The following is a 9,278-nucleotide window of genomic DNA, read 5'->3' on the forward strand; positions in this document are numbered from 1 at the left end:
TAACTCTGTGTGTGTGTGTGTGAGAATATGTAATGCGTTCCACAAGGCTTCTTCCACGGAAAGTAAAACTGCCCCAGATCTTCCATTACGGGACAGAAAGGCGTGAGAAGCTCAGGACAGAGGCGTGAGACATGGCTAACCTGGGCCGGGCCGGGCCACGCTGCTGGGGCAGTCACAGCCCGGCAGCAGCTGATGTATGCAGGTCACAGGAAGGCCAAGTTGCGTAGGCGCCACTTCCACTGGGACCCATGTGTTGACGTGAGCTCAAGGATGCTTCCCTGCCTCCTCCGTACTCCCTTGACTCTGACCACATTGTTAGGCTCCTGCACAGATGACATGGCTGGTTAGGGTTAGGGAGCTGAGGCCCTGAGAACTTGTGTGACTGTATTTTTCATCTAAGGCACAAGCAGTTGCTTGAAATATGTTTGTGTTGTTTTGGGCACCACAGGCGGAAGCAGTCCTCTCCTTTATAATCTTATTTTTGTTCCGTCTCCTCAGGGAAACATGCCATTTCCAGCTTGCAGCATGCAGAGAGCCAGACCTCCGAGCACATCCTCCCCGAGGCTCTCTGGGTGTGCATGTGTCTTTGCTGGTGGTGCAGCAGGGCTCAAACACCCACGTCCTGCTGCGTGAACCCAGCGCCACCTGTCGCCCAGTCTGGCACTGAACCTGCCATCCGCGCGTCATCTGTGGGCACGAGCCTTTTAGGCCTGTCCAAGCCCTCCTGCATGGCACATCACAGCTTAACTACCGAATCACAGACAACAGTTCTGGCCAGATTATACAAACTCACCACGGGGGTCAGAAACAGAAAATGGAGACACACTGTGGAAGAGCAGGAGCAGTTTCCCATCTTTGCTGCTTCAGTGCTGAAGCAGTGACTGCTGTTTGCAGTCACAATATTCCTGCTGTTTTCAGTGAAAGACTGGAACAAAATGGGATGAACCGCCTCCGTTTCTCCATCCCATCATCTCCTTCCAGAGACCTGCTGGCTGATTAATGCTTATGACGTGCGAGTATTATAGAAAACTAGCCCTATGTGTAATTTTAGGCCACACATTAAACCCAACTTAAAATGTATTGACTGATATTGATGCAGCACTAAAACCTGAACAAGTGAGCATGAGTCACCTGCTGGTGCTCTGGGATCATCTGAGAGTTTAGTGCCACCTGCTGGCAATCAGTGACTCCAGGTTACATGACTCGGAATTCTTATAAATAGTATGTCTGAGCAAAAAATAAATACAATTTAAAGTAATAGAGAAAATAAAATAAAACACAGGCCATTCACAGTATTTATGAGATTAAATACAACTACAGTCTGAACTCTAGTTGTATTTAATCTTATAAATACAAGATGGCTCGGTGGTTAGCACTGTTGCCTCACAGCAAGAAGGTCGCTGGTTCACGTCCCGGTGAGGACACCCGGGATCTTTCTGCGTAGAGTTTGCATGTTCTCCCCGAGCGTGGTCTCCAGCTTCCTCCCACAGTCCAGAAGCATGTTGAGGTTAATTGGTGATTCTAAATTGTCCGTAGGTGTGAATGTGAGCGTGCTTGTCTGTTTGTAAGTGTAGCCCTGTGATAAACTGGTTACCTGTCCATGGACGAGTAAACTGCAGCATTTCAGACACAAACAACATTCAAGAAAGATAAACAATCACAGTCTTGTATTTTTCCATCATTTAAGTCACTACATGGCATCAGGCACTGAAAGAATGCAGCGCTTAATAAACACCTTCATTCTTGATTCAAAGACTAATATTCAGCCTTGGCACTTCGGTACAACTGTCTGTCCATCCATCCTGCAGATGCACCTGCTCGACCTTCAGGGTCACATCATTTTGTAATGTTCTTGTTTTATTGGGCATGTCGGAGGGGTATGATTGGACTGCAGCACACTGAGAGGTTCCTCATGTATGCATACCTGTCGCTAAGCTTACAAACTGGCAGCTCAGAGTAAGATGTTGGGTTGTCAGTCGGGCTCAGAGTCCAGAACTATTGCAGGGAAACGCTGCCCTCCTTCAGCCAGAAGAGAGTACATGTCTCTCAGAACACTGGGGTTGAGGCATTTGGGCCCAGGTGCTGTAGAGGAAAGCTGAGGGGACAGAGAGTCCAACAGAACCTGTCACACAGTAGAAGAGACTGTCAGCACATCACTCTTAGTAGGAGTTTCTGGCTGCCACTCCGCAGCAGACACAGTGTCGTTATTAACACAGTTTGGTAGCAGCTGCTGTAGGAACACAGCTCTTACCTGTTCCAGGTGAATCTCTTGCTGAAGCAGTGCCACCCTCATTCGCAGCTTCTCCAGCTCTTGGAGCTCTGCCTCTGTTGTGTAGGTTACAGTCAGGGGCAGAGGGGCAGTTATCCCATCTCCCCACACACCACTTGCCCCAGTGGGGCAAAGACAACCTCCCTCTGGCCTCCATCGATCCCATGCTTTCCACTCTGACGGAAAATACGGTTATTTTTAGCGCGTGAGCAACCGTACCCTAAAACGTTTTTCTGCTCTGTTGCCTCAGCTTTAAATAACCGGGTCCTTGCTTCGCCACGTCAGGACAGACGGCTTTAAAACCCACCGTCACAGGGAGGGATCTGCCGAGCCAAGGAGAGTACTGATCTGGCACTGAGGTTTCACGGCGGCTCTGTTTTCATTTTCCATGCGCCAAGACGGAGAGGCAGCATTAGCTCGTTAGCGCACTACATTCATCACAATCATTTTTCAAATGCTGTTAAAATGCAATAAATGCTAAATGATTCTCTGGATAATAAAAAGGCTCTGAAATAGAACACTGGAGCTTGAATATGTGAGATGCTAGATTGGACGCATATGTTCACAACACCAGACGGAGGTCTGTGGGCTCAGTAATTACTGGAAACTTCTCTCTCACACTGGCTTTAGCAGCATACTGGTGCTGCACTGGAGCTATAACTGGTCAACATGAACAAATCTGTCTCCCTGAAGGTGACAGGGTCCTCTGAGTGGTGTGAACGGAAAATCTCAGAGCATTCAGCTTCATTATAACTACCGCTGGAGGTCATGGAAAGTGTACCATGTTACATACTGTAGGTACTAACTGAGTGATACAGGACAATTGAAACACACATGGATAAGCAGAGACAAAAACTAAATCAGGATTTCTTCTCCAAAGTGCTCTTCATCAGGAAACTCTGCTGTGTAATGAAGATTTTTTATTATGTGTTTTCTTTGAACCAAAATGAATTGAAATGCATGTTGGAGGGAACAAATGCTTCCGTTTTGTTGTGGTGCAGTGATTCTTACCTCGTTTCACTTGATCTGCAGAGGTTTGGAGCTCCGCTGTTGTCTGCTGCAACCTTTCCAGCACCATACAGGAATCATACTCTTTTTCCCAACCACCTGTACAACATACACAATAAACTAGAATTTTAATGGGAACATTATTGCAGTAAGAAGTGGAGTAGTAGAGTGTTATATTGCACTGTGTTAATACATAATTTGCATTGTGTTTTCATTCACTCTATCGGCAGAGAAAAAGCTTGACACTGATGTATTTATCTGTCTAAATCACTCTCACAGTATCACTCTCTGTTCAGTTTATTATTTCTCACCCACATACTTGTGTCTAATTAGTTTCTCCTGCTTCCTCACAGTCTTGCTAATTTCTGTTCAGGCTTCCTACCCGACTCTGTGGCTGTTTCTTTGGTTCGTCTGGACTGAGCCTCCTTTTCTTGGCTCAGCAGTGTGAGTTCGTGGCCTCGGTGAGTCAGTCTGTCCAGCAGAGCTCTGGTCTGATTGGGTCGACCACTCGGCCACTCGGTGGGAAACTAGACGGGGCAGAAGTTCAGGGTCAGAAAGGACACACTGAGTAGACTGTTTAATAGAGTATGATTCCAGGCTCAACATTACACAACATGGAAAACTTGTCTGATGCCTCACTTTAACTGGCGACACTAGAAAAAGGAAGGATACCAGAGCTCTCATTCTCTCCATGAAGTGACTCCTCCCTGGAACAGGCTTCCTCTGCAGGGCTGTGACTTTGTCCCACAACCTAAACATGATGCAGAGGAGGAAACTTAGTGACAACAGGATTTATTTCCATAATATTACCAGGTTGATTTTAGTCACCTGTTTTGCTTGCTCCTTAAAGATTTCCATTTTACTGCTTGTTCACAGGGGCTCCTGCCATGAATAAAAACATTATTCACCCTTTGAACTGTGAATGACAAAGGCTGGTTGTTTTCACTGTGCAGCTGTGTAGTGTACCCGTTCTGCTGAAGCACACCGCCAGCCCCTGACCTGTGTGGACAAGGCTCTGTGTTACTTGAAGAAGGTGTGGAGACAGAAGCAGCTCTGCTCAGGTCAGCACCGCTCAGCAAGCTGCTTCCAACAGTCTTGCTTTTGGAGAGCGATGCTGACATGTGAGGAGGAGAGCCAGACGCTGAGGCAGCCTGCTGCAGTTTCCTGAAAGCCTGCTGATGCGCAGCCTCAGCTGATGAGGAAGGGTGGCTTTGGATGAGGTTTTTATTATGTGTGCTTTTGGACTGTCCAGGGTTGGAGCTAGCTGAAGGTCTTGAGTTCAGCGCGGAGCATAATCCAAGCTTTTTGTGCCGTTTTCTGTCAAGATTGGCAGATTTAAAGGCTGATTTCATGCTTGTTGGTTGGCTTCCTTTAGCTGCTGCACATGAATGTGTTGCATTCACTGGTGTGACAGATGAAATGCTGTGCTCCTTTCGAGCTCCAGATAGTTTGTTTCCACCAGAATCTTTTTTAGAAGGTTCTGAGCCAGTACGAACCCGAAGGGCTTTCTGCAAAGCTCGCTCAAGCAGTTCTATATCTTCCTTCTCCCCTGGTGAGGCATCAGTGTCTGAAGAGAGCAGCAAACAAAATGTGGATAGTTCAGTGACTTTATTCTTTTTTTTCTCATATCTATTCAATGTTTAGCAACAGCTGAAAATGTAATAAGTAACAAGGGGACATTGCAGTTTTATTTTTAGGTCATCAAGCTGAATTTTCCCAGATGGATCAAAAGGGCTTTTTTTTTTTTTTTTAAATTACCTGTTGCAGCATCTTCTGTTAATTCGGACTCCTCAGAGCTCATCTTGGGTTGTGGGGTTCTGTTGGAAAAGACTTCATGTAACTAAACAGTCAAATTAACCATATGGAGCAAAATCAAGCAAACTAAGACAACAACACAAAGAATGTCATTTAGGATCTACACTGTGCAGCAAATCTGACCCAGAGTTCAAGCTGTCAGTGTTCAAACCTATTACACGATTAATATTGAACTGAAGCTTGAAAAAATTCATCACAAATCAAATCACAGTCACAGGACATATCAGAAAAATCCCAGTTATTGAGGGTGTTAAAGGTGACACAGACATTGAGCTGAAACTTAGTATTCTAACTACTAAGTATTCTAAAAATTCATTAATTGTTTAAAATGATTTAACATGCAGAAAGCCTTTTTTTTTTTTTTGTTAAATGTAAGAATTAGCTGCTTTTCTTAGTCTAACATCATAGTAAATTCAATATAATAGTTGTAGCCCTACTCAAATTACAACGGAAACACTCAACAAAAATATGAAAATCAATGGTCTTTTTTATGATTTATAGAAAAATACAAAAATAAAAATCTAAATTATTTTGTTGTGGTTAGAAAAGGGGTCAGCATTTTTGAACTGTTCCACTGGTGACAGATTCTCAACCTTTAGCCTGGTCAGGTTTAGCTACACAGGACAAAATAAATAAAACGCAGCTCAATTCAAATGACACGATGCTACCGATGACAAGAAAAAGATGAAAACAGGCTGCTGACATACAAAATGCTGACATGTCCGCATTAACCTGAAAGCATCTCTTCCAATATGAATTCTTTTTTCATCCAGCCTACAAAGTGGGGTATGAAAATGAAAAACCTCCCCTTACTAAAAGAAGTGCTTAACAAATGTATTTGACCAACTGTCTAATTTGTTAAGCACTGTTCATATATATATATATATATATATCGACCATCCAGCATCATGATGTGTTTTAATTCACATTCAGCTCTCCATGTTTTACCATTTTGAACAGGAATGAGGAATTTCAAACTGAATTCATCTTTTTATACCCAAATCTGAGCCACTGGGTTTCTCTTAGAAGTCAGAACTTAACCAAGCATCACATTCAACCTCTACAACTCATTTTTCTGTTCGGGAAAGCCAGTAAACAACTATAATTTGACATCTTAATCAAAAAATAACATCTTAATCAAGAAATATTTACATTGGTAGAATCTTCAGAAGTCATTTCATCCTAACTAGAGTAACTAGTAGTCGTTCTTCAACTCACATTAGCGATCTGTTCAAAAACACTACCAAACGTGACAATTAGTCGCATTACAATACTTGTAACATACTGATTTTATTCTGTTTTAACATGATTGTCAACACTGATTCACACTTTTAGTCAGATTATGTGTGGAATGTTTCACGAGACAGGCTTTGTTCTCCATTTAGTACGTGCTTGGAGAAGCTCTTTAACCAAAATTATATTTTCAATGCTAAAATATAACTATTATTGTTATCCATGAATTTTCGAATTTACTGTTTTATAAGAAAACTGAAAGAAATAGTCAAGAGCTTCGACATATTGGTGTATTACCCACTACAGAAACGAAAAAAGAGATAAGAAAGGATTTTGGTAATTACCAACACTGTTAATTTAGAGCAACTGTGGCATAAACCTGACACTGGGTGGTGGTGTAGTAAATTTGTTTAGCACTGTATGCAGCTTGTCAATGTTGGGCACGTTCTTCATTTTTGTGATCAAGCATTTCATATTAAAAATGTATTCTCTCTATAAGTTTAGGGTTCAGTGCGGGAAAAGGCACTGCTGGGATTCGAACCCAGGATCTCCTGTTTACTAGACAGGCGCTTTAACCAACTAAGCCACAGCGCCGGATGGGTGTCAGGGTCACCAGACATCGTTTTTATACTGCTACGCATATTAGTTTTCATTACACTTCATCTTTTTGTGTCTTCAGTAAATGTTTTAACGGGAGCTAACCCTAGTTTATCGGAATAATATGTGGAACGAACAGAACATTAAACCCCTGCAGCGTGATACAACAGCTGGGACAAAGCTCAGACACTTACAGGCTCCGCAGTAGTTCTCTGTAGACTTCAACGCTGTCATTAATCTTTGTTTGTTCGGCCTTGTACAGCTTCACGACCTGCTCAACCGAGGACAGCAGCGACATGTCTGGATGCTTCTCTCCCGTGTCGCCGAACAGACCGTCAAAGTACCGTTTTCAATGCTGGAACAACGTTAAAACTCGACCGAGAAGACAGCATGATATAAAACTGACATTTTTTTTACGGAGACGTTTTTACGCAAAACCAGCGGTTTAAGTTTTGCTTGATGACCCGCCAACTCAAACTCAACGGATGCGGAAGTCACGTTCCACTTTCCTTACTGAAAAAAAAAACAACCAAAAAACATGTTTCATATCATGCTAATTTTCAAAAAGGTAATTAACGCCATGACGCTTGTCTTATTTGTGTGAGTAAACACATAGTGAATGTATAATAAACTAAGCACAAGCAAACAATTTGCAGCTTTACAACGGGGATCCAAATTCTCGCGAGAAGTGTCGTGGTTGCCAGGGACGCATCTTGTCACAACATGGTTAAAACCATAGATGTGTATAATAAAGGCCTTGATTATTACACATCCATGGTTAAAATAAAGTTGCGCCACGATTTGTACATTTAAGATAAAGTAAAACTTTAATCATCCCGATGAAACTCCTATGCCAGATTTTGACATAACATAAGAAAGGCAGTAAATAAAAGTAATAAGATATAATGACAATGCACTGCTTACTAAAATTGGTAAATTAAAATAAGGCTAGAACATAACAGAGGGAATATCACACATGATAAAGACCTAATGCACCTGAAAATGAGATGAACAGAAAAATGATGTCCGTTACACTGACAATGTTGTACATGACAATAAAATATTGCACCTGAGAAATAAAAATATGAAATATTGTACATTAAATGAAATGCTACACGTGATACAGACGCTGATATTGCACAAACTATTGAGAAGCACTATTATGAATGCAAATTGTATTATTGCCTAGATCTAAGTGCCCTATGTTTTAGTGGAAATTGTAGGCTGAGCTGATTTGTTCTAAACTCTGTCTGCACCTTCTACCATCTGATTCACACACTTGACTCATAAATGTGTCATAGTATGTGAATTACAAATGTTAATCAGACCACTGCTCATTATTTTCATAACAAGAATCATTATGTTTTGTAATTATTTTCCCAAGTAGCCCGCTGGCACTTCCACTTTTATATTCCGTTACCCCAGTGAGTGACACTAATTACACTTTTGCAAAGGAGAGCAAACAGAAACAGGGTGTGAGGGACTCTTAGCTAGTTTGCTGTTGATCTGCTACTTTATGTAGTACAATAAAATATTGAGATGAGGAGGAAAATCAGCTCAGTACATAACCAGAGCTCTGCACAACGAAGCAGGATTACATCAAGTTTAACTCTGGTTTTCAGTCCAATTTACTTCTTACCAGGTGCGTCTCCATGGTAACTGATGCTGAACAGCCAACGTGCTGCAGAGCAGGTGATGTTCCAGATAAGGGATCGGTTCTCCTGGAAAATGTCACCAGTTTTAGAAGATCCAGCAGAGCTCAGTGCTCAGATAGTCAGAGGGGAAGATTTGAGTTTTTACAGCTGCGAGTGTTTTCAGAGACATATTGTTCTATCTGCCTTGTAGAGCAACTTAATCCTAAAACAGAAGCTAATTAAAACACTAAAAGGCTTATAGACTGATTGTTGACTGTATACGATTAGCAATAAGCCTATTATCCATTTGAATTATAATTTTCCATTTGTCCTTTACTTATTCCACCAAGCAGCTGAAAGAAGAAGACTTACAGCCATAAAAATGAGGTATAATGTGATATTACTGAATTCCTCATCCACATCACCATGACAATAATTAGATCTTTATTACTGGATTATTTATTTGTTAAATAAAGCAACAACACATGACAGCATCTGTAATTTTCTTATACAACCTTGTGATGCATCGAAAAAAATAAACTGAATCTTGAATAAGAAACCCACGTCTGACAGACTTATACACAAAATGACATTAATAAGCTCATGAATTACGCTGTCAAACAGTCTGGAGGTTTTTGCAGTTTTCCCTCCAGTATTTAGCTGCAGCAGCATGTTGTGGGTCTACAGTTTAATTATCAGGCAGATAAACAAATGGTCTTGAT

At 41.8% G+C, this 9,278-nt stretch overlaps 1 protein-coding gene and 1 non-coding gene across 3 annotated transcripts; both read right to left on the reverse strand.

Annotated features, from left to right (window-relative positions):
- Positions 1 to 1,645: 1,645 nt before the first annotated feature.
- On the reverse strand, positions 1,646 to 7,398 carry tedc2 (tubulin epsilon and delta complex 2). Of its 2 annotated transcripts, none has more exons than XM_008283765.1 (9): positions 7,117 to 7,398; positions 5,036 to 5,094; positions 4,244 to 4,844; positions 4,106 to 4,159; positions 3,950 to 4,028; positions 3,660 to 3,804; positions 3,281 to 3,376; positions 2,252 to 2,445; positions 1,646 to 2,122 (listed from the first exon to the last, which is right to left on the reverse strand). In XM_008283765.1, the coding sequence occupies exons 1-9, from the start codon at positions 7,218 to 7,220 to the stop codon at positions 1,973 to 1,975; spliced, it is 1,482 nt and encodes a 493-aa protein (XP_008281987.1). In that variant the 5' UTR covers positions 7,221 to 7,398; the 3' UTR covers positions 1,646 to 1,972. The 2 variants fall into 2 exon arrangements, with proteins under 2 accessions (XP_008281987.1, XP_008281986.1); XM_008283764.1 differs by having other exon boundaries at positions 3,917 to 4,028.
- On the reverse strand, positions 6,846 to 6,919 carry trnat-agu (transfer RNA threonine (anticodon AGU)). Its single transcript has one exon. It is a non-coding gene; the product is annotated as a tRNA-Thr (tRNA).
- Positions 7,399 to 9,278: the final 1,880 nt, after the last annotated feature.

This window comes from Stegastes partitus, unplaced genomic scaffold, assembly GCF_000690725.1.
Source record: "Stegastes partitus isolate 25-593 unplaced genomic scaffold, Stegastes_partitus-1.0.2 Scaffold327, whole genome shotgun sequence".
Lineage (NCBI taxonomy): Eukaryota > Metazoa > Chordata > Actinopteri > Pomacentridae > Stegastes > Stegastes partitus.

What these genes read in the sequence shown, in the direction of transcription:
- tedc2 (XM_008283764.1), bottom strand. Translation starts at nt 7,220, where the DNA reads ATGTCGCTGCTGTCCTCGGTTGAGCAGGTCGTGAAGCTGTACAAGGCC. An exon ending in GGTGTGCTTCAGCAGAACGG is followed by an intron (nt 4,160 to 4,243) that starts GTACACTACACA and finishes TATTCATGGCAG; the next exon opens with GAGCCCCTGTGAACAAGCAG. An exon ending in TTAAGGAGCAAGCAAAACAG is followed by an intron (nt 4,029 to 4,105) that starts GTGACTAAAATC and finishes CATCATGTTTAG; the next exon opens with GTTGTGGGACAAAGTCACAG.